Below are 25,721 nucleotides of genomic sequence, written 5' to 3' on the forward strand. Positions count from 1 at the left end.
AAAGCGACTAAACAATCCAAGGTAGGGAATGAGGTACTGTACTATCTAAAATGAAATAAGCTAAGACTTTGCGGCCTCAGTGACTAATGAATTGTATGATGAAGTCTTTTTTTTAAATTATGAGCGGTAAAAATAGTGAATAGAATTGGACTGATCAATACGTTCAAAGGACTAGGCACACCATTAGAAGAAATATTGCCACTTGTAAAAGAACATACACTACAGAACGTATCACTGTTAAGCTTTGGAAAAGCTTAGCACTAAATGCTGGGGCAGTAAACATTGTTACAGGTTCAAAAGTAATTGGGTAAATTCATGGAAGAAAGACCATCAAGGACTAATAAATGAGGAGACATCACCCCATGCCACACACCAGCAATACCAGGGTCTGTGTGTCAGCCCTATTCCTATATTTTCCCATCTGTTATTGTCCACTGTTGGTGACAAGGTAATAGATGACCTCGGTCTGTCTTGGTGTTGCTATTCTTATACGCGTCTTCTAGGAAACTTGGGAAAAAATAACAGTTTAGCTGCAATATAAAAGGAAAGCAGGGCAGTTCAATTACAGAAGCAAAATGCCTTGCTCAACTTAATTGGTCAGTCATCTGGAGTTAGTGTAGTAATGTGGCTCGAGGGAGCAGACCATTGCTCTTAACTATTTCTGGTTTGCTATTTTTTAAGAAATATTTTATTTTGGTGAAATTAAGTATTTTCAGGAAAGTTCTATTTCCAAGTGAAGTTGAACAACACTTACGAACTTGTCACAAACATATACAGGAATACAGAGAAAACCTTTGCCAGAAAAAGCAGGAGGCATTCTTTCATTAGGCTGGTGCGTCCAGTTGAGTAAACTGACACAATTTCCCGTATTTTGAAAGGACAGAAAAAAGAAACCCCAAAAATATAAGAGACATAAAAACCAAACTGAGCTTTTAAAGCATAAGAGACTGCTAAAAGCATGCGTGGTCCCCAGTGTTGGAGATACTACTATTCCCATGCCACACCCTAGTCCCTGATACTGGAACACATTAGAGAGATCACTCTCTGCTGTTAAATAGTGCTCCAAATAATCTTGGAAAGGTGGTCAGGTAACGAAGAGATGCTGCTTGGAGGCTACAGAGTCATCAAACGCAGGGACTGGTGGGGAAGACATCATCAAGAAAGAATAATTAATGAAAATGAAAAATACAAAATTCTATATTAATTGGTTTTGTGTGTTTGTTTGAAAAAAATGGCCCATCAGGCATCGGTGTAGACAGGATGTGAGCAGAGCACTGCGGAGGAAGCTCCTGCCACAGGATCCAACCCCACTGCAACTTTTAAGAATCTCTCCTCTGAAAGATCGCTAGTTTTACCCAACATCAGTTCTTTAAAACCAATAAAACAGGAAGAAACACAATTAAAGCATAAAGCTGTAACCAAATCATGCTCGTATCCAGATTTAGAAAACAAGCCTAGGGAAGCATCAATGTAAAGCTACAGGATTGCTCCATATTATCCAATAAATACATAATGATATAAAGAAACACATAGGTAAAAGAAAGATATAAAAAAAGATATGAAGAAAGATATCTCTCTCTATATATATATATAGAGAGAGAGATAAAGGCATTCAGAGACCGCATGAGAATAAAGTTTTTTTGGCTGGTCAGGGGATGAGGATGAAAGAGACTTCATTATTAATACAACTCTTTACTATGGCACTTAGCAATATAAAAAGGACCAATAACTTCTATTTGAGGTAGATGTAATGAAATAAATCTAATATAAAAGGTAACACAGAAGTGTCAAATTAATCTTCCACTTAGCCAAGAAAATAAGAAAAATATTTTCCATAGAGAAAAAAAAAATACAAGATTTAAATACTCTGCAGACAAAACCTTTCTTGAAAAAGTAAAAATAAAACCAAAACAAATGCCTACCACTTCATATTAAGTGTCTCAAGTGCAGCCACTCCACAGAGATAAAAGGAAAAGTATCGCTGCTCTAAGCATGAAGCAGGATTTTTAAGGAAGTGAATCTGGCTTTCACCATCCCTGCACTGGAGGAGGGAATAGTGATTTCACTATTTTTGGCAGAGGAGTGGGCAAGCAGCCATCTTAAAATGGTCCTCAGTCTGAGCGTCACCCCTTCCCGCCCATAAAAGTCACCAGTATTTCACAATAAGATGGGAATTGAAAATAAGATGGAAATCTGCCATTTCATTGCACATGCTGCAGAAATCGACGTAGAAATTCAAAATTAGGGGGCTTTTTTTAAACCATTACTTCAGCAGATGGAAAAAGGCCAAGACCCGAGTCTTCTATCTTACTGTCAGACTGTCAGCAGAGGATACCAACTTTGTTACTGGAATGAAAGGACACGTGGTTCCTGAGCTTTATGGCAAACTTTCCACATGTGTAAGCACACCTACAAGATCACAACCCCAGGGGACAGAAATGAGAATACCTAAGAATCTCATTCTGCCTTCAGTATCTAATTATTTTGCTTGTCCAAGACGGCAGAGCCCCTGTGCATATGCAAAACTGAACCTTTATCATTTTAGTGTCTTTTCTAGACAATAGTTGGTTGTTTAAATCCCAAGATGGGTTTTTGGTAAGCACACAAAGTGCAGGTTGAGGAGAAAAATTCAAGCCTAATAGCCTCCCTGAGTCTAAGTTAAATGAAAGGTAACCCCTTGCACTCACTGCATGCTGCAAGTGCCTTAGAGTGCCAACAGCTATATGGAAAACTTATCAACCAGTTTAACTGAGCACCACATATGATATGATGGGGAGAACCATCTCCACGCCCCAGACTTGTGGAATAGGAGAATTTGCACCTTCCGTGCAATCTCATGCAAGTTCCCGCATCACTTCTTAAAATGGATCATCCCCCATTACGTTAGAGTGTAACAACAAAGACAAACTCAAAAGAAAATAAAATATTCTTTTGCTAACAAGAGGTACTATCTTGAAGCTGTCTTCTAGAGAGGACAAGAAGATATAAACAGTAGTAAAAAAGCTAGAGTTCATACGTTGGAATAATCTACCATAAATTAACTCTTTCTAGACTAACTCCTTCAGCCACAGAGATCCATTTCCTTTGACTTGTACTCAATACTATGCCTACCCTCAGAGCATAGTAAGAAAGGAAATACCATGACTGGAAAGTGTCTGCATATGAGTATAGGAAATGCCAGGTACGTTTACAATATTTTGTTCTCAAACACAGGAGAGAAAACAAGAACAGAAAAGAAATGAAAGACAAGTGAGACTGTTACTGCCCGGAATAATGAAGACCTACCACTTGAGCAAAAAGCCAAGACTTTCAACCACGGAAAATGAAAGCCGTCCCTCACCTCAATGTTCCGCTAAGTTCCCCTTCAAACGCGTGCTGAGCTACGCATCTCAGCTGGCAAAACTCTTTCCTGAAAGCACAGTGAGCTTTTTCTTACGTGAAGTAAAAATATCTAGAACTAACGCAGGCACCCAGGCAATCTGCTCTGTAAATGAACAGGAAGAAAGGGATTGCTAGTTTGTTTGGTCAAAACATTTTTAGCAGCTTATCGAATTGTGCTACCCCTAATTGACAAAGCCACTAATATGTAAGAAGACAAAAAAAACCCTGAAAATGCATTACTTACAGTCCTTTCGGGAGTCTCGTGCGTACCAATAAAACGTTGTGGCCCATTAGCGGTTACTGCATCTTTAGCAACAAGGACCAGGAAGCATGAGTTAAAGAAAAGGGAAAGAAGTGGATCGTACATTTCTGCGATATAATATGGAAGCGCAGGACATCTAGTATGGTGTCACATTCTCCTCTGATGTCATATTCTTTTCTCAAAAAGGACTGAGTCTGTTGGTAACGAGAGGCATAATTTAAAAAATTAATTCTTAATGCCTCCAGTAAAATCTGTGAATGCTTGTAGCATATGGTGCTGCACAGCAATCTATTCCAGACACCAAGCGCTCATATTCCCATACATGATTACCAAGTCTAAATGAAACCATTTGAGATGTACTGTCTGACTAAAGTAAAACAAGAAAAAAAATGGGAGGCTCAGTAACATTTACTCTGGAAATTTTGGAAGATGAAATGTGGTATCTCAAATTTTAAAGGGCCTGCTGAATGTCTTTACCAATTATCTTCAGAGGGAAACCCAGTCTAGTGCTTGTCCTACAAGCAGGGATATAGCTACCAGGTTTGGCGTCCAATTAATGAAGGGAAAAAAGGAACTCCTGGATGAAATGCTCATGGGCCTTAGCAATGAGAAAAAAAGACTAGGAAAGCTTAAGGACAGGCCCCCACGACTTGAAACAAGGCAGAAGCTTTACTGCCATGTGCCTTAAACAGTCACGTCAGTGACCTGTACTGTTTTCTGTAAATTAAACAGATATTGCAAGATAGTGACAGCCTATTGGCAGAGAGAATTTCATGGAACACTTATGGCCAAAACTAAACACTTTTGAACGCAACAGCCCCTAACTTTTATTTCTCAAATGAATAATTCAAAATAAACACACAGAAACTAACTTCAGGAATGAAATGAACACCAGCTGCATCTCATGTATGATTTGTTAGCTTCTGTACAAGCTTGTATCAAGGATCAGCATCTAATCGCATTTCTCCTGAAAACTTATTAAAAGAGATAACTCTGTTGTGGGAGGCAGGACGGCAAACACCACAGTTTAGTTTCCTTTTACATAAAACGTATTACACAGTGGAGGGCAAGGCATCAAGGTCTGTCAAAAAAGGTGTCGCTCACGTTAGTACCAGAAGAGTCCACTTAGAAGAGTCTAAGTGGATTCAAAGGGAAATAGTAAACGGATCGCAGGTCCTTGGCAGGCAGATACAGATACATAAGCAGTCTGTTGCTCACGCTTTCAAGACAGTCACACTGTCCTGTAACCACAGAGGTCCAGAACTTCACAGTGGTCTCCAGATGAGAAAGAAACCTTGTTTACTTATGTTTTCACTATTGTCCTGTAAATCACCTTCAGTGGCTCCGTCATCATGTGGAAAAATTTGTGTGATTTAAGGCTCATAAAAACAAACAGACAAAAAAAACCCCAACCCCACTCTTGATTACAGAGTACTGTTTTTCCGAAAAGTACTCTGTATTATTTAGGCAGTGGGACAAAGAACATGTGGGTGAGAAGCAGGAGAAGGAAGAAAAAATCCAGCCTTTACCCCTCCTATTTGTCACCTGATAATTTCTTGACTATCTTTTCCACAAAACTCCCTTCCTTCTGGAAAATCCAACATGCACTTGAATTCACCGCGATCAAGTGAATGGTGCCAGAGGTTGCAAGCTAGTCTGAAGTACGTTCTCTACATACAGCTGCAAAATCCACCACCAGCTGTGTAAATCAATGAAGAGCTCTCCAGTTAATGGATTTGTGTTTAAAAGTCATAGAAAACAATGCTGCAGTACAGAAACAGGTAAAGACTGAAGCAGCAGTTAGTCTCTCAGTGATCTTGGCTAAATAATAATTTGTTGAAAAAATATTTCCATTATCTCTTTGAAGTAAGTACACTTCAGTCTTTAAAGGACTAAGTGCTTCATCTGGCATGCAATCCAGTAGTACTCAATTACAACCCAAATCTAAGCTGCTTCGTTCCTTGTAACAACTAGGTATTTAATTCCCAAAGATCTCAATGCCATGATGTTTCAATACATACTTCATAATTACTTCCTATAAATTACAACAAATTTCTGCAACACAGTAGAGCTCGAAGTACAAATTTACAATTTGTTCTTTCATACATCTTTTATATTATTAACCACTCAAATGGATAATTGGTTTTGACATTTAAAAAAAAAATCTGTTATTTAAGTTCTACTCTAAAAGCACTATCTACTAGGAAATAGTATTTTCAAATGCTTTGAAAATATAATGAGCATGTATTCATATTCTTTTGCAGTAGAAAATAAGAGATTTCATGAGACAATAATTGCATCCTTTTATTTCTACTAACTACTTCCAACTAAAGAAGATAAATCAGAGGAAAGGTATGTGGCAAAAGGTGCTGGGATGGTGGTATCTTCTAGGTTTGTTTGTTTTGTTTTTTAAGATCAGTCAACTGGAAACTCATAGGGACAAGATTTTTTCTTTCTCACAAGGTAAGATGCTTTAAGGGCTTTGGAGAAAGAAGAGCGTGTTTTAGTACTGTTGTTCCCCATGAGCCACCCCTCCACGACTAGGATCAGTTCTCACTACTCTGCTTCCCTCTGCTTGCCCAGTAAGGACCCAATATTCACGTAATGGACTTCTCTAACACAACAAAATTTATGAACATGACAGGTCAAAAACCTGATACGTGAAAGCCCTAATACTCCTCCAGAACCATGCAGCCTACACTCAAACCAATGTGAAGAAATAGTCCCGGATACCTGCTGTCTGACAAAAAACCTCTTGAGCTGCAGAGAACAGCACTGAATCATGACTGAAGCATGTCTTCATTTAAAATTCATTTAAAAATGAAGACTGCCTGATGTCCCATGTGAGACTAGAGACTGAAGAAGACGGAAAAAAAACCAAACAAACAACCTCTTGCCTTTTTTTCAGTCATTTCCTTCCACCATATCCAGAAGGCCACCACACACAGTTGGGGCTGAAACCCTCACCTCTAACTCAGCAACATTCATCGCTCACCAACTTCTGAGTTGCTTCAGTTCATCAAGAGAGCGATTAACGTAGTTCCCTCAAAACCAGTGTGTGACATGTCACTTGACACCCTCCAAAGGCAGGATGGCTCAGTTTTTCCTAAACTATTACTCAACCGGCACACTTACCCCTTTTCTTGGCAAAATACTGGTGTGCATTCTGACCATATTGACAGACAATAAAGCAGTGGTTGATGTTGACTGGTGCTAAGAGATGCTGGCATTGAAAGGAGTGTGGCAGAAGTCCATTTAATTGATTTCTTAACACAGAACTACTTTAAAGCAAGCGTGAGAGACTGGAACAAGTAAATTTCTGGTAAGCGAAGACTGACAGGTGGGAACAACCTTGAGGAACTTCTAGTTATGAGATAATTCTGGATTTTTCCAAGGATATTCTGGGTCGGTAACTAGGTTACAAAATCAGGGAAAAAACCCAGATAATGGCCAAAAAGCACTGAAGTTCCTCAATCAGAAGGAAAACAAGACATAGACACATAGCTGAATTGTCAAAATCATCAAGTCAATGCTGAGTTGAAACACATGAAAGAAGTGTGAATGAGAATAGTAAGAAATCTAGAAGTAACTTGTGTTGCTACAGACAAAGAATCTGAGTTCTTCCTCTTTTTTTTTTTTTCAACAGAAGAGCAAAAAAACCCAGCAACTTTGAAACCTGTCTCAAATTGGCCATGCCCATCGCTGCTGACTCAAGGGCATCATACATCAATCTATATCATAAAAAAATAGGCTAACAGCTCCCACAAAGTAAACAGTAGCTGTGTTTAGTTCTCGGGGGGTGGGGGTGGGCGGTTGTGTGTGAATAAGGAAAATAAGAAAAAAACTAAGGAAGAAGGAGGGAGCATGGATATCCATACATTCCTTGCTTATGCTAAGTGAACAAATTCATCTTAATTTATGTATACTACTGCATCTCCCAACAGACAAAGCTTTGCTCTGTTGTTCTGCGATTTAACTGAAAAAGTGTCAGATCTCATAAAGAGAAGTCTGTGGAGGTTGTCAGAGAAGAAAACCAGAATGTATCACCTACAGGATGCACGTGCTACTGCATTTCAAGTATCTTCCTGTATCCTGGGGAAAATGCAGAACAACTAACTGCAAGGAAAAACAGTCTTCATGGACAACTGATGTATGGATGATCTTTTGGATTTCATTACAGAATTTTAACCTTAATAGAATTTTAAGTCTAGACAGCTCTTTACATTTTTCTTTCCATTTTCTCCTTCAAATCTTCCTGTACATTCTGCTTTAACTTGCAAACTTCAGAGCATTTGCTCTCTAAAAGAGCAAACAATATCTGACTCAAAACTTGCTATTTTAATGAAAAAATACAGCATAATCTTAGAGTACATGAAAATCAAAATTATATAAAACCATGAAAATACATGAGGGAAAAGAAAACTTACACTTCGGTTAAGAGCACTTGTTCCTTTTGTAAATGCGATGTTATGGGTGTACCACATCACTCATAGCAGTAGCGTATAGCAGGATAATGATCATCAAAGGATCAAGACTGTAAATCGTTGAATTTATACCGCTGGGTTTTCACAAGATAGCCTGACAACTCCCTCTTGAAGCATGAATATCTTTAAAATCTGACATACATTTGTACTGCCTAAGGTCTATTCCCATGCAATACAAGTGCTCAAACACCAGTGGTAATGAACAGAATGACCTCTAATCAACAGAATTTGTTCTGCTCTCGGGATGCTACATAAATCAGTTACCAAGATGTTGCCAAAGTCTTACTAAGTGCTTGAAAGCTCTGCCTAGACAGAAGTAAGAGAATTAAATTTAGGACATTTTTGGATAACAGTGCCAAACCCAAATACTGTGTAACCATGTAATGTTCACCCCAAAACAGGTGGTTTTATTACTGACTTGTATAAAACATACTCCCAGACTCTAATGTTATTTTACACAAAATATAAATTATCTCCCCATTTTTCCAAATATCATAAAATATTATAGATAAATCAAGGTCTTTTCAAATCAACCTATATTAATAGCTTCACTCATGTGAGGAATCTCAGAAAATTTTCTCTTCACACTGAAGATGCACTGTAGCTATAAGGAAGTTATTTGTAAATACCAGCTTCCACCCAACACGGATGAGTTCCTCAGGTTTCCTGTAACTGAGAAACCTTTCTCTGTCTTTTTTTTTTTTTCCCCCTTTCCATTTTTTTTTTCTTTTCCCTCCCCCCAACCAGCAACTCTTTGCCAACACTGACAGCTTAAGCAGCTACTGCCCCATCCCTCTTACCGTGCTGTGCTAGAGATCTATTTTCGGCTGGGTGTGTTTTCCAAAACAGTTCATGGCATGTCCACATAGACACACGTATCAATGCAATGGAAGGACAGGACGGGAGAAATGCCATCGAACCAAGGTCCATGGCAAACCTTGGATCTGAATGCTGGTGTGCAGAGGGAGCCCAGAAAGACTTGTTTCCCTGGGTTCACCTTAAGCCACTGAAGTGCCAGTTGCATCACAGCTATGTAAATGGCAGAGCGCTGAGACCTCAACCATGGCAAAAAACAGGCCAAGAAATATTGTGTGAATCTTTTACTGCTTTCTGTGGATACATCTTCATTAGCTGGTTATTTGCAGTGGAGCTTCCGAATTTCCTTTATTGTCACTATTTACACTTGACAATACTGCAAGAAAGTCTTCTGCTGACCTTGAATCTTTATATCTGGTGGTGTTGACAAGGTGACAGATTCCTACCTCTCAAATACATCATTAATCTTTAAATAAGAGATGCACACTGCGCAATTTCCCCCCTTCACAAAGGAAAGGGTTTGATTTTTAACATGCGAGGGTTAATACGGTACAATGGCTTGAAAATTTGGTTATTGCTAGGTGCTCTCAGCAACGTGAATGGTCAGGATACACAGGGTAAAATTTACCCATCTTTGTATCTCTGAATGGATGTAAATGAATACAGAAATATGTTCCAGATACATGGACAGAAAACAATTCCAGAAACAAGTGAAGTTGCCGCAGCCTTTTCAGAATAAGGGAAGAGCTTAAAAGGAAATACCATATAGACATATTAGAATATATGTTAAGGAAAGCTATGTTGGAGAGATTTAACCTAATTACTTCATTCTTTTAGAGTCAAACAATTTCACTCTGGCAACATTACTTTCAGGATAAAGGGCAAATCGTGTACAAGTACCATACAACTTGTGGTACTTCAAACACTGTATTTTCCACTAAAATAATGCGCATGTAAAATATGCAGTTTTGTCCATTACTAAGAAACTAACAAACTACTCGGACGCTTTAGAAAAATAATGAGAAAAAAAATTTAACACTTAAGTAAATGAATTTGAAAATGGAAGTATTTCAAATAGCAAAGGAATGATTTTACTCTCTCTTGCTTTCTCACAGAAAGATTACTGAAAACTGAATTTCAAATAATGCCTTGTAATTTCTAAAACATGCTGTTCTGGAAAGTGGTCAAGGTTTCCAGTTACATTGCTACTGTTTGAATTCAATGTAATTAATTATCTTTTGATTTTTCATATGCATAAGCTTTTTGTATTTTGAATTGTGAATTGATTGATATTGCAAGTATTTTTTTTTAAATAAATTTTCCAATATACATAAAATATAGTTGCCTTCATATCAAGAAGCTATGCTATACCAACAAAACCACACTGCATTGGTAGCCTTCATGGAACGAAGTGATTGAATAAAATTACTTGAAACACAGCTACTTGCAGAGGTTATTAAAATTGTGGCTTTTTGTCTGAAGAGACTGGGAAGAGGAGTTGACTTTACAGACACACATACCACACACACCCCCCCACACCCACACCCCGCCTTTCAAAGAGGGCGGGCAAAAAAATACCTCTCTGATTCACCTAGGAAAAAAATTGAGTTACTGCTTCCTATGAAATCGGAACAGGAATATTTTTCTTGAAGTCTGTGCTTTCATTAATTCCACACTAACCTGCATTCTTTGGGTGGCAAACAAAAAGAGGAAAAGCTTAGAAGTACTATTTCCCATAGAAACAATTGCCTGTCAAACAAAGCATAAAAAGACAAAAGGCAGAAACACTGTTTCAGCTTGAATGCCTTAATGTCACCATTTGTCATGCAGCGCTTCCCCAGAAAACCCCCCCAAGTACAGTTAACTCTACTCCTCTTTACACCGCACACTTTCTCCTCCCTTGGTGGAGGATTAAAATGTGCCGGGCCTGACAATGAAACAGCAGAGCCATCGCACATTGTTATGCAACTCACTGTCTGCAAGGGTGGCTCGTAGCTCCTTCTTTATTCAGCAAGTGCCAAGTGCATGTTTAATCAATGTCACAGCTCGCCACAGTGTGCAACTAAAGCCACTGTCATTCCGCTCCTCAGATTTGCCTGGCTAAGTTATGCAATGCTCCGAAGAATACCTTGGAATTCTTTCCAGAGGCTCTGAATGCAGGTGTGTGACAGCGTTCACACTATTGCCAGTAAAGCAGACTTCTTTTCGTCCTTTTTCAGGCTGGACTAAAATTACATAGTGTGACTGCACGTAGTTCGCTGCATTTGGAATTACAGCATGTCAACGTGAGAAAGCCTCTTCAGACGGCTGCCACAAAGAGTAAATCAAAGGCTGGGTTTTCCTGAAGTCTTAATAAATAACTAAGTGCAACTGAATAAAACCAGGAGCTGTTCGTATTTTTTTTTTTTTTTTGTAAAGGCAAAACCGAACAGCATGCATTTCGTGGCTCTGCATCATCTAAGGAAAAAAATCCTCAATTTTAATGAGAATTAGTCAACAGCGAGGATCATTACCAGAAAAGGTTTTACTGTTTTTCGACTGCACTTGCTGTAGTGGATTACCGAGAGAGAAGGCCAGTCATTTGGAAGATTCTGTAACGTTATTATCCTCACCGATAAACTTCTTCATCAAGGAACTGTTCATGCTCCTATCTGATCTGTCTGAGTGAGGACAGCAGCCCCCTCCATGAAGAAAAAAGCCTGGTTTGCCACCGAATCGACGAGTAAGAAGCATGTCTGATGACATTTTATTCCTGATGCAATGTAGGGTAAGAAACATCGTCTTTTTTTTACCTTTCTGTGAAATATGCTCTGAGCTGATGGCTTTAATTAGACTCACAGCAGAAATACGTTTATCTCCAATGATTAAACATGTTTGCCAGGAGAGAAAAATGCTATTGCACTATAAAATGTGGCTGCAAATTTCCAGTAAATTGGGGTTATCTGAACTAGTAGACACCCCAATCAAATTTTGGTTTAAGGTTGGAAATTTCTGATTAATAAGGCTAAAACAGCATAGCAGATCACATATAAGATCATCATTTTAGCCACCAATTAACATAATTTTACAGGCAATATGTTTCTAGAGGATATTTGACTGCAAATTAAGAGTACATGAGCAGCTAAGTAACAGAGATGACCTGTCAACCCCACTTTTGCCACAAAAAAGGTAATAAATCATATACGCATCTGTAAATATCTATCTCAAGTCCCTATATTGCATAGAATTTGGTTACTATAAGAATACTACTGTCCTTTGGCAGACTGCAATAATAAGCATATATAATAACAACAACCACCTTTATATTTGAAGAGAGACATTTTCTGTTAAATGTTTACTGTTGCAGGGATGTCCAAAAGCTGATCTATTAAACACGTAAAAGGATAAGATCTCACCTGCAAACGCCTACTTAGGGCTCACTGGTCAAAAGATACTGTGATACTGTATTAAGGAGACATATTCTTCACGTTCAAAAACAGCAGACTTGAATATTTTCAACTGGTTTTTGTACTGTGACAGTTAAATATTTAACAACAGCTGAAAATTCACATAATCTCCCGAGGCATTTCAGAGTATCTGACAATGCTCACATACCTGCTTTCACCAATTTGATGTTTCATAAGGAAACAAATTAGCTGACTAAAGACAAATTTTAAATTTCTTTTATAGTAAAGCATGTTAATTGCCTTGAAGCATCAAGCCATTTTTCACTCCTTCTACCAAATCTGTATCTACAAGAACAATTACTTTTAACATGGACATGCACATACAAAAAGAAAACAAAAGATGACTACAAATCAATAAACAGAGCGTTAAGGAATATTGTGTAAAGAAATAGAGAATTGTTTTTCAAAATATCAAAGCTTGCATGTTTGTCAGACCAGATTTACCATTTGCCTTCTTTCTTCTAGCTAGCTGCCAGAATACTGGTGAAGGTATTTGCAGGAAAAATGGGGACCTCTGCCATCACAACACTGGAGGATGTGAAAAGGCAAGAGGAGAAAGAGGAAAAAGAAGAATCTATTTTAGCACTGCTTGGGATTATTGGAACTGTACTCAATTTATTTGTTATTGTTTTTGTGTACATCTACACTACACTTTGATGACATTTTTGAACATCAATTGCATAGCACACAGTGCAAAGACCAGTGATGGTAAGAATGATTTCTAAATTTAAAGCAAAAAAACCCACTGTCTGAAGAGATTATCAAAAATATTCCAGAGCAAAGTGTCTGGCTAAGGGTGCTGCATCAATGACTGCTAAATGTATCAGCGAGCCCAGCTAGCGTGCTGAATTACGTAAATGAAGGCAGGCGATACTCAGCTTCTCATTGATAACAGATGAAATCTAAATAGCAGAAACAGAGACAGCACTGCAAACATGCAAGACACAAGAAACGTAAGCAAACGCTGAAAACAATCAGTACATAGAGATTAATTAAATATATAAATACATATAAGCAAGCCCCATGATGCTTTCTATGGTTTTGTGCAATGTCTCTTCATAGCTGAGACCAGAAAACAGACAAAAGGGTTTTATTTTTAGATCACCATAATTTAGGCTTATAACTTACACTAATGTATAAGTGTGGAAACAGGAACACTGTTATACCAAAAATTGAAATATTATAAATAAAATTTTAACTATTGACTATATTCTGCAGCATTTTTGTTAGTCTTGTGGAAAGCTGAAAAAGGTTAGATTTTCTTGCCTTTACTGAATCTGTATTTGAAATCATCATGCTATACTGACCATGTGCTTTTCTAATTAAAAATCCTTTAAAGTGGTGTGAAAAAACAAATAATAGTTTCAGTACTTCTTTTCAGAAATATTAATAATTACAATGACACACTAATACCTATTCTCCAAATGAAAAAAAAAAATCTTAAGTTACATTTTCTGTATCACCATTTTTAGACTGTATTTAACATAAGTCAAATACAACTTTCATGTTTTCATCCTGACGCTTATTTTCAAGTACAATAAAACATATCACACAAGGATTCATGGTGTTGCATGGAAAACAGGTTTAATATCTTTGCCCAGAAGGGTGTACTCTCTCTGGACCAGGTCTTTAAGACATTTTCCCTTTTTTTTATCATTTATGACTGAGGCCCAGAATTTTAACTCTTAGGCATACTTCATGGAATATGCAATTAGACTACTGAAATTGATTAAACTATTTCCACGTTTTAAATTAAACCTATGCATGTCTTTGAATTAGATCCAAAGCTGCAGACAGTCTGAGATCATAGAAGCTTTTATTTACATGAATGTATCTCGCATATATCTTCTAACAGAAAAGCTGCTTCTGAGATCTTAGGATTAAAAACGAAGTAGAAAAACACTACTAAAAACACCCCAACACTGATTTTAATAAATACCATTCTTAGTATTACACGTGCCACAGAGGAACAATGGAGCTGTATTTCTGAAAATCTGTTCAGTTATCTCTCCTAGGCAGCAAAGCTACATCCAGTCATTCCATAAAACGACAAGCAAAGAAATACATCTCTTGTATAGGTGATAGCTTATTACTGTGTAGAACTTCATAACCGCTACACCAACTGAGCCTTTGGAAATCACTTTGAAACAAGCACATGCATAAAATAAGGTCAGAGATCTAGAACAGAATGAATTTGGCAATGATATTTCAGTCAGTTGCAGAAACTGTAACACACTGATTTATGGACGAATGAGGTGGAAGATGGTGTATTCTGGTTTTGCCTCTCTGAGTCAGTACTGGCTCATCCAGAAGAAATGATAAACAGATCTGAGGCTGCACCGGAAGAAAACGTGTGCAGACAAGAAAATTCATTCACTATCCACAGTGTACAGCAAATCTCTACTCATTTTCAGTATATGAAGCACCAAAGCATTCTGTAAAACTAAGCTACCTTCTAGAGAAATTATGCAGGTTATTCACGTTTATTTAAGACTATAGAATAGAGTCAATACATTGAAAAATTTTTCAATGTACTTCTTATATCTACATACTTATGGATATTATTGCATTAATCTCATAATACAAGGATATTTGAGATTATTCTTAAAATGAGAGGTTAAAGGAACCTGAAAACTTAACAGAAATATGAAATTCAGGTAGAAATTACTGCTGTTTATTTTCATCCTGAAGTTATTTAAAACTTGTCAATTTTGTGAAATAAATAAACAGTTTTGTTTCATGTCATTTCAGTCCATAGCTGTGTTCTCAAAATTGCGAATCAACTCCAGCACTGGAGTGAGATACTGCACCTTTTTTTGTAAACGCTTCAACAGCAAAACAGAAAAGAACGATCCCAAAGTTATAACCAAATGCGGCAAAGGTTCAGCATCATTCTTTTACCACTGAATGAGTCCATTAACACTAATGAAAACTAGTGGAATTTTTAATTTTGTTAATTATATACTGTCTATCTAAACTGCCATTGTACTTCTAATTTTGCTTATAGCAAAAGGCTTTGACCCTGTGAAGGAAGTCACAGGGTAATATTATCACTAGACACTGCCCCGGCATATGAGTTAGATTTTGTTTTAAAACAGAAGTCTGCTATCCTCTCTTAATACGTAATACTTGCGCGCTGTACTCATGTGGACCTAAGTCTAAATTTAGTTAAATGAGCTCCAATATACAGCGCTGGTGCTTATACATTTAATCCAATATATGCATAAGAATCTCAACAACAAAAAATACCTTAACAGCAAACACCTCTTATTAGGTACAGTAAAAAGTCAGTAGTCCAGGGAAAAGCAGAATTTCATGGTGATTCAACATTTACACTGCAGTAGCACCTTCACGCCCTCAGCAACAGATGAATAAAGATGTAGTAGCTGAATGAGCTCAGCGTACCAATTCCAGAGACCCATAAGGGAACACAAGCTTCCTCAGGTACTCAGCCTACTCAGTCCAGTGGAACTGCTTTGCAAAAACTAAAGCAACAGCATATAATGCCTTGTGAGAACAAGACTAATAGAAAATAAATAATTTCAGCAGGCAACCTACTGTAGTTCTAGCTCTGAGGTAAGGCCTGAAAAGTATGACTTTAATGGACTCAACTAACAAAGGTATATCAACAGAGGCAGAAAAAAATCACTCAGTGTGTTCACCTTCAAAGGTTTAGTCCATAGTACTTTCTAAATAAAGTTCGCAATGAGGCATTTGGCAGAGGGATGAAGCAGCACAACCATTAATGGAATCCACAAGTCCAGGGCGTGACAGTACTTGATAAACTATGACATGTGCATTAAAAGCAAATATTGGACTCTTACGAAGTGGAACATGCTGGTCAGTAAACACAATCCTTTCAGTAGAGCACTCCCACAGAAATGCATCACCTCTTCTCAGCAGTCAAACCCAAGGAAGACTGAGCTAATGTTCCACCATAAGCTATGCTGACCACATCACATGGAGTCTTTGTCCACCACAGAAGAAAGGGTGGCTAAGAGGGGAGCATGTGAGGAAAGGGCTGCAAGAAAACCCCAGCCAAAATCCCAACATCTGCTTTCTGAAAGCATGGGATCTGAAGCAGAGAGAGTTCAGGCAGAATTCTCCAGCTTGCTATGAGGTCTCTCTTCCAAGGAAAAGGTGGTACCAAACCTCTCTCACTCTTCAGCTTTAAACAAGATTAAGTCATCTTAAGGTTTGCTAGAGACTAGTTTACGGACAAACTAGTACAACTACATTTAAAAGCATGAAGAGTCTACCTTATATTGTGGTATCACTGATAAATCCCAGCTTTACTGGGCTTTCTGCTGTTCAAGCCTGTAACAAAATATATACAATCCCTGTTCTAAAAGTCACTTGATTTTCCTTCTTTGTCACCATTCCTTTCCGCTGCCTTCTCTCTATAAACCTTGTTAGCTACAAAGACTACTATTGCTACTGCTTTCTTCTCTCCCACTTGTAAATACTAACTTGTATTAGTCTTCATAAACCTAGGTCCACCAGTCAAGTAACTCTTACTTTTATCAGCAAAAATCTAGACCTTCAAGATAGCCGTGTACTCTAGTTAGAACCTGGCGGTCACGGGTATGCTGGGAACCTCTTGTGGTACGGCACAAATTTCATTGTTGAGCATTTTGTTTAAGGAGAGAAACGTTCAGATATTTGAAAGAGTTCCTACAGTGGTAATTCTTTCAAGTGAAAAGCGCTGCATACAAGACAACAATGAAAAGGTTTTAAATGAGAGATTTCAGCATGAAATGTGCATAAATGCTCAGCAATTAATACACGCTACACGTTCCACAATACAGAAGTTGAATGACATGAATTTTATCAATGTAAACATGAATTAAGTACTTACGAATAAACACAAATGTTAAAAAAAAATAATCTCATCATATTACAAAGATAAACTTTTTTCATTTATAAAATGAAAGATAATAAAAGCCACCGTAATGCCGTACCAAGATACGAAACAAACACAGGAAAAAACGATCAAGAAACAGGGTGAGGATTACAGCAGCTATTGCTCCTTGTGAGCATAGCTATGATCTCTCTTGCATAATAAGGAAAGTCCTTCATAGACACATAAACATTCTTGCTCTACAAGAAAAAAGCAATTACAGAAATTAATGAAAGTGGTCAGCTCACAATTTTCAAGGACTTCACACAATCACCTTGCTCTGATGCAGATGAAGCTGCAGAATGTGTCAGGGCAATCTGTTTTGTAAGGATCTGCTTTAAGGTGAGGCTTCTAAAAGATTAAATGATACGTGAGCACTCCTTATCTGGTCAATATTCCTTTTATGTAGAAAGTCTAGATAACAATCTAGTCCATGCATGTTTTGGGCAAATTGAGCAGGGACAGCAAAACATATTTAAGCAACAAAAAATCTAGGTAAATTTCTAACTGTGCCAAAGGCCAATTTAGATTTTAACACCAGAACTGTTCAAGAATTTTGCCAAAACAACTTTGCAAGCAGTATGTATCATACCTGTAGCTAACAGAACACGTTTAAACCAAACACAAAATTCTCATCGATACCAAAAGATTACATCTTGTATCACCACAGTGGTATCAGCCTACCGTGCAATAAAGGGAAACAGCACACCCAGCAGCTTCACTGCATATTATATTTCTTTATAAATTTTTTTCCCACATAACTTGATGCTTATGGCAGATACATAATATGTGAAGATCACTGTTACTGCAACTGTTTACAGCAAAACCAAAAATGTAGTAGAGGAATACCTCCAGCATAAGGGTAACCATTAACTGATGCCGCTAGCATCCATTCATGTCTGAGAAAGCTACAAGCTGCTGAAAATTGCCATTTTCTGTCAGCATTGTGCTGGGCACAGCTTGTACCCGCTGGAGTGCCAAACCCAGGAACGCTCTATTAGCATCCTGTATGCAGTGTCCTAATTTCTCAGTCCAGCATGTTACAAGGAAGAATACAGTTACCTCCTCCTTCCACATGAAAGTACGTTTTGATAGCAGAAGGTACACTGGTCTGAAAACTAGAAGACCAAGTACATGAGTGTTACAGATAATGCTGTTTGCTTTCCTGCTGCCCCTGAGTAGCCAATTCAGCCCTACTGGAGAAGGGAACTTTTCAGTCTTACAAGCATTGTACCAGAGCTTACCATAGCTCCAGAGCTTCTCAACCTCTGCCTCTCTTGTGACAGCCAGGCTCTCTGTCAGTGCCGTCTCCAGACACTCTGTTAGTGACACCTAGAGCCCCGGCATCACCTGCAACTCAGACTCATTCATGTGAGAATTATCTGTCTGCTTTTGAACTAAAGAGTAATTACTGCATTGGAATTATGCCTGGCTATCACCAACACAAACTATTTTCAGGGACTTCTTTCAAACTAAATGCATCTGACTCAAATATTCATGAAGAGAAGACATTCTTTCTAGAAATCATGCCTTTTTGCACATTTCCCTCTCATACTGATATCCTATTACGTTTTCAAAGACAAGCTTGACTGATATAAGCCCGCAAAGCTATTTTGTTTAAATCCAGAAGAACATTGTTAACTAGTTTTATGTGTAGAATTTCCAAAAAACACAGCAGGAAGCATTCAAGACAATTGCTTGGATCAACGTATTAAGCATAAAAACGCTGCTACATTAAGAGCTACAGATCCATTTATGAAAAAGCAGGAAGCATCTGCTTTGTTCACTCTTCACTAATTTTTATTTCACAAGCACCAACATACGAACACCCCCTACCAAACACATATAACAGTACTCCAGGAGTGGACAACATACCTAAAATGAACATTTCCCACTGAAACTTCACCTTTTCTTTGCACTTTGGGAAAACAAATGGTTCCAGAAAGCCAAACAAGTCTGAACTTCTCTCCACCAGCCACATATCTCATCTCTTCTATCAGTATCTGTCTGTTCTTCCCCAGTTAGAGGTGACTTATACAGACAGACACGTTTTTCTACTGAAAACAGCAAAAAGCAATTTCAGCAGCTGTATTCCTCTATAACTCTGAACCAACAGCTTTATCCTTTGGATAACATAGCAGTTTTGCCAGGTCTTTCAGTGACTTTTCCTTCGTACCTCAACAAAGAAGAATTTACGAGTATCTGTTAGAAAGATTACTTTATCGTTTTACTTTATCATTTACTTCATTGTTTTATATTAGATTTTCATTTGCAATAATGAGCCTGGTGCATAAGCTACAGAGTTCATTCTCCTCACTGTAATATGAGAAAAATAGAACCAACAAATTAGGGACAGGTGTCAACCTGTGGACTGGCAAGTAAAACATCTTCGTATTTTTATTTTTATTACAAGGCCCCAGCAGACTTTTTGAACTACTTCCATTCCATCATACAAGATTATGTAATGCCCTAGTTACCACAGATTAAAAGAGCCACATTCTTGTTTTAGTCCTATGTAGCTTTGTAAATACTTAAGACACAGACGATTTCTCTTTTACCCTGGAGATAAAACATACTGTGTAATTCAACCCGAAGCTATGACATTGTTTCAAGAAACTCACATCACCACACCCTACAACTGGCATTCAAAAGAACCACAGTAATGTGACAAGACATTTAGCAGTTACTCCAAAAATAGGGCAAGCAAAAGAAGGGTCCGAAACCCAAATTCTTCAGATTTGGAATAACTCCTTCTGCTACTTAGGGATTAAATCCATCCTTACAAAGCAACTAAACAAAAAATTCAACCTCAGGCTAAGGCAGTGTTTAAAAACTTCAGGCTGACAGTTATCTGAAGAAAAAAAATGCTTATCAATAAATTCATACTAAAGCCTGTCATCTAATGAGATTGAAAATAAACCACAAACTCAATCTGCTGGTTTTTGCCACTAGTTCCACAAAGGCATTTGCTTAACTCATACTGCTTGACACTACGTTGTAAAACTGAAATGGTTTTCACAGCAAGGTACAACATACTGGATGGAACTCTCAAAATGCCTTCGTTTTAAAATTATGAGTAGAAATGTGATGACAACAAATAACTTACCTGGTTTTCCTTTTTAAAAAAAAAAAAAAACAACAGCAATTTCATTGTTCCCATATATTTGAAATATTTTGCGGTTTTGGTAAGAGGCTTATTTTTATATTTCCTAAATAAAGCAGAAAAAGCTCTGATCAAAGTGAAAGAGAATTGCCCTAGTGCAACATTTACCAACTTCATGCATATACCTGTTGAATTTTCTCACAAAATGAACGTTTTTATTCACAGTAAGATTCATGGTCTTGTATAAAGCACTCTCCCTCTCTCCATGTCTATTCTAGAGAATAACTAAAATACAAACTTTCCTGTTGCGTTCAACAGTTTAAGAACTAAATTTCAAATTTAAAACAGGCATTAGAACAACAAAGTTTAAACTCTTACCACAAATGAGTATTTCAGTGAACACCATAATTTCATTTTCTAAGGCTCAAGTGAATGTTCCATTATATACTTACAATATATATACAATTCTAAAATGGCAGACACATTGAAACTAGCCAGAACTACCTATTGTTTAGATAAACACTGATTTGACAGACGTAAGCCGACTTTGATTTAGAAGGAGACAATGGCACATTACCTGAATCGTTGCGGAGGTACGATGACATTGCTGGGATGAGGCAAGATTGACTGAGTAGCTCTAGGAGAACGGATGGAAGAGCACTGCTGTTTTGTCCCCTCCCCTCATGGCTAGTTTGGGTCTCTCCATTTGACGTACTCCCTGCAGGATTTATGTAACTGGCAAGCACCTGGAATACACGAAAATATTTAATCAAACCTGATTTACCTTAGGCAAAAGAACTTGGACTTTCCTTCCTTAAAGGAAGGCACCATAACACTTCAGTAGTTATTTTTTTAATTCAGTACTGGGATTTATTTCAGCAGTCCCAAAGATCTCTCAGAACAAATTCTATACAGTTATTAGATTACAACTCCACCTTTGGCTAATGCTAAAATTAAATAGCTATTATAATTCTGAATTACATTAAGAGGTCAATTAATATGAATTTTGACAAAATCGTCAAAACTGTCAGAGTTACTCAAAGCAGGACCTCGCCAGGTCACACCACCGAGACATACAGCTGATCAGTCCCACTTACTTCAGAACACCCGCTAGCCACAGAAGATTTTTATTTTTTTTTAAACTGCAAATGTTTTAAAAACACTTCTAACTTCCTTTTGGATGGCACTTCAGGGTTTACAGATGAACCAACTTACAGTGAGCATGACAGCTACTTGGAACAAGCACTTGTGAGCAGGGCTCTTCCCTCAGCAACCAAAGAGCAGCCTTCCCCTCAGTGACGGCAGGGGAGTCACCTCACGACTGCACACCTGCTTGTCCCAAGGGCAGTTCTTCCTGAGTTTACAGGCCTTTACCGTGTGTTGTAGACATTCAACCTAACACATTTCCATGGGTCTGATTTGAGAGCTGTACTCTCAAATGAAGTAACTTCAAGTCTTTAAAGACTACATTATTTGAAGTCTCAGGGTCTCCATTCACCTTTTTAGCCTCTTCTTTCTTTCATTCTCCCTCTTCGCTCTAACCCCTTCCCCATGGTATTTTGCTGCAGCATCTTCTCAGCACTCCGTATGACAGAATCTTTCTAAACAACCTTTCTAGAGAAGGGACCAGGCAAAGTCTGCCGTACAACTGCCCGACATCTTCAACAAAATGCTGAAGGGTTTTCTACTTCTTTCTAGAATTGCTGACTGCTCAAAGCAAAAGCCTCCTTACCTCATGATCTATGACACGTACAGCTAAACCTCTGCATAATATAGAATACTGCCTAGAAGCTTCGCCAAGAGTAATTCAGGTGATTTTCCTCTTTCTTGCTTAGGAAAATTGTTTCCGATTTTATTTGTTTTGCTTTTGCAAGGGACATGATACTTGTGCCTTGTAATCTACGGTGACTGGAATAACTGATAAAATCAAAATGATATCTTCACTAGTCAGGGCATGGCTATTTTCAGAATTTCATCTCCTTTGTGCTCTACCCCAGCAGTGAGGTTACCTAATGCATTTGGGCTGACAGTTCTGTGAATGAAATTTTTGATGACTAGACAAGAGTCTGATTTTACCTACACTGACCTAAGGTAACAGGGGTTGGCTGCATTTCACAATGGACTGAAAAGCCTAATTATGCAAGATTTTCTTCTTGCTAGCACGAGGCATTTGGAAGGCACCAGAATTTTACTAAGATCTGGACACTTACTGGTGATTTACTATTCTCATTTAATTAACATACTTATGATTTTATAGTATGTCTAAGTGCGATTTTGTTACGTTGGCATAACATATTCTTGGACACCAGTAACAACTATGGGCATTTTCTTAAAGCAGAGCAAAAATATGCGAGAAATGAATAGGTAAGATTATTTGGCACACAAAACAAAATGCCTGTTCCTGCATCATCCTCCTTTAGTGGACAGTTTTTACTTTTGACTGAATGCAGTTATGTCCACAGAGGTATATAACACCTCCAGGGAAATACACAGGAATGCTTCTTGGTTCATTGTCTGTTCAGAACCGCCACCCAGGCTTACCCACACAGGTCTTTTTGTATGCAGCAGCCTACTGACGTTTGAACACAACCTCACTCACAATATGATATACACCATTTTTCATGTAGACAGGCAGTTGTAAACTAATCTTCTCACAAAATACCATAATTACTGTGTTATATGACTGAAAAAATACATGCCCAATTTTTATTATCCAGGTTCTAACATTTCAAATGCTTATCATTAATCAAAATTTCATTATTACACACCTGTAGAAGGCAGGTCACATGCTCTTCTTCTAGCCTTTGCTTAGTCAAAGCTTGTTCAACATCCCATCCTGAAGCTGTGGAGCCTGTTCCAAAGCCTGTACCCTTAGCCCAGTACAACTGCTGTTCTTCTGTGGATGCACTGTTGTGTGTACTTGACACCTGTGGCTAAGGTAAAAACAAACAAACAAATACACAATAATTTAACTTTTTTCATCTTATGAACCAATTCTTTAGAAAGCCTTTGTTCTGTAAAAGAAGGTAATCCCAATTTATTAGCTTAGTAAAGATATCATTGGGATTCAAGGGAATTCAAAGCTTTAAATAGGAAAGACCTTGCCACACACGGATTCCAGCATAGGTCAGTGCTAAGTTGTTGCAAGTTATTCTTCTGTAAGCCCATTTATGTTCTCTTTTAAGATACTGTCACTGCTTAAATGATTAAAGGCACTAAAATGCTACTTAATCCATATCATGCTAAACATCACAGCTCTGTAATTATTACTGTTTAACACCTAGTCAACTTCAACAGCATAAGTAGATGAAGTGAATGGTAGTAAAAATGTTGTCAGAAGTACACAATCAAAAGTACAGAAGCTCAAGCACGTGCCCATTTTGAATAAATGCTCCAAAATGGCAAGAGGTGTAAGTTACATGTACAGCTCTAACAAATGATCTCTGGGTCACTGAAACACACGCTATTTCCTCTCCAATTATTTAGGGGAAATACTTTGTCCTTAAAATATTCTGAAAGACGGCATTTTTCCAAAGGTGTTCGTATGGCTTTTTCCAATGGTCTGCATCACTGCATTTTACTAACATTAACTCCAATATGATATTGCTTAGCCCTTATGAAACTATTTAAGTGCTTATGCTAATTTTGAAAGTCTACCAGATTTTTGGTGAAAAGGATGCAGAAAACACTCTGCTAAGCATTTTTAAACTAATGCTTTCTTAATTATACATTTAGCACCCTAAACAAGTGACCTCATTTTCTGAAGTGATGAACACTTGCTACTCTCATCAGAGTTACTCAGTGCCAATTAGCCTTACTGGAAACAGGTCACATGAGTAGATGCCCAACTTTAATTTGTAAAATTTGATTTACGGCTCTGAAAAGTTTCATCTTCTGTTCAGATCGTCTTCAGTGACTTTGTTCAGGATTATATTTGAAGGAAATTATGTGTGAGCAGACTGCAATGGTCAAAAAAGTTATCACCTATGAAGTACTGTACTGACGGTAGTCCGGAATGACCACTGAACTTTTACACTGGGAATGTAGAGCATCTTGGTGATGAAACAGCTATGTGGTTATTCTCATGTAGACATTACCAAAGCCCAGCTAGAACTTAACCTAGCTTTGGATATTAAGAACAACAAAAAAAGCTTCTATAAATACATTAGTAATAAAAGGAGGACTAAGGAGAATCTCCATCCTTTATTAGATGAGGGTGGGAACTTGGTGACAAAGGATGAGGAGAAGGCTGAGGTACTTAATGCCTTCTTTGCCTCAGTCTTCAGTAGTAGAATCAGTTGCCCTGAGTACCCAGAGCCCTGAGCTAGTAGACACAGGCTGTGAGCAGAATGAAGCCCCCATAATCCAGAGGGAGATGGTGAGGGTCCTGCTCCAGCACCTAGACACACACAAGCCGGATGGGATCAACCTGAGGGTACTGAGGGAGCTGGTGGAAGTACTCACCAGGCCGCTTTCCATCATTTACCATCTACCTCCCTGGCAAACCGGGGAGGTCCCAGTTAACTGATGTCTAGCAAATCTGACACCCATCCACAAGAAGGGCCGGAAGGAGGATACAGGGAACTACAGGCCTGTCAGCCTGACCTCAGTGCTTGGGAAGATTATTGAGCAGATCATCCTGAGTGCCATTATGCAGCATGTGAAGGACGATCAGCCCCAGTCAGCATGGGTCCATGAAAGGCAGCTGCTGCTTGACAAACCTGGTTTCCTTCTATGACAAAGTGACCTGCTTGGTGGATGAGGGAAAGGCTGTGGATGTTGTTTACCTGGACTTTAGTAAGGCCTTTGATACAGTTTCCCACAGCATCCTCCTGGAGAAACTGGCTGCACATGGCTTGGATGGGAGTACTCTCTGCTGGGTAAAAAACTGGCTGGAGGGCCGGGCCCAGAGAGTGGTGGTGAATGGAGTTAAATCCAGTTGGCGGCTGGTCATGAGTGGTGTTCCCCAGGGCTCAGTACTGGGGCCAGTTCTCTCCAATATCTTTATCAATTATCTTGATTGATCAGTAAGTTTGCAGACAACTCCAAGTTAGGTGGGAGTGTCAACCTGCTTGAGGGTAGGATGGCTTTGCAGAGGGATCTTGCCAGGCTTGGATTGATGGGCTGTGGCCAATGGTATGAGGTTCAACAAGGCCAAGTGCTGGGTCCTGCACAACAACTCCATGCAGTGATAACAAGCTTGGGGAAGAGTGGCTGGAGAGCTACCTGGTGGAAAAGGACCTGGGGGTGTTGGTCGACTGGCAACTGAATATGACCCAGCAGTGTGCCCAGGTGGCCAAGGCGGCCAACAGTGTGCCCAGGTGGCCAA

General features: G+C 38.4%; 1 protein-coding gene across 5 annotated transcripts in view; it reads right to left on the minus strand.

Moving 5' to 3' along the window:
- BIRC6 (baculoviral IAP repeat containing 6) overlaps window positions 1-25,721 on the minus strand; it is a 188,023-nt gene that overhangs the window by 33,068 nt on the left and 129,234 nt on the right. For all 5 annotated transcript variants that reach the window (XM_063328808.1, XM_063328811.1, XM_063328812.1 and 2 more), the window contains 2 exons: window positions 23,161-23,325; window positions 20,970-21,138 (listed from right to left, as the gene is read on the minus strand). In XM_063328808.1, the coding sequence (XP_063184878.1) occupies window positions 20,970-21,138; window positions 23,161-23,325 (334 nt within the window). The remainder of the gene's footprint in view (window positions 1-20,969; window positions 21,139-23,160; window positions 23,326-25,721) is intronic.

This window comes from Chroicocephalus ridibundus, chromosome 3, assembly GCF_963924245.1.
Source record: "Chroicocephalus ridibundus chromosome 3, bChrRid1.1, whole genome shotgun sequence".
Taxonomy (NCBI): domain Eukaryota; kingdom Metazoa; phylum Chordata; class Aves; order Charadriiformes; family Laridae; genus Chroicocephalus; species Chroicocephalus ridibundus.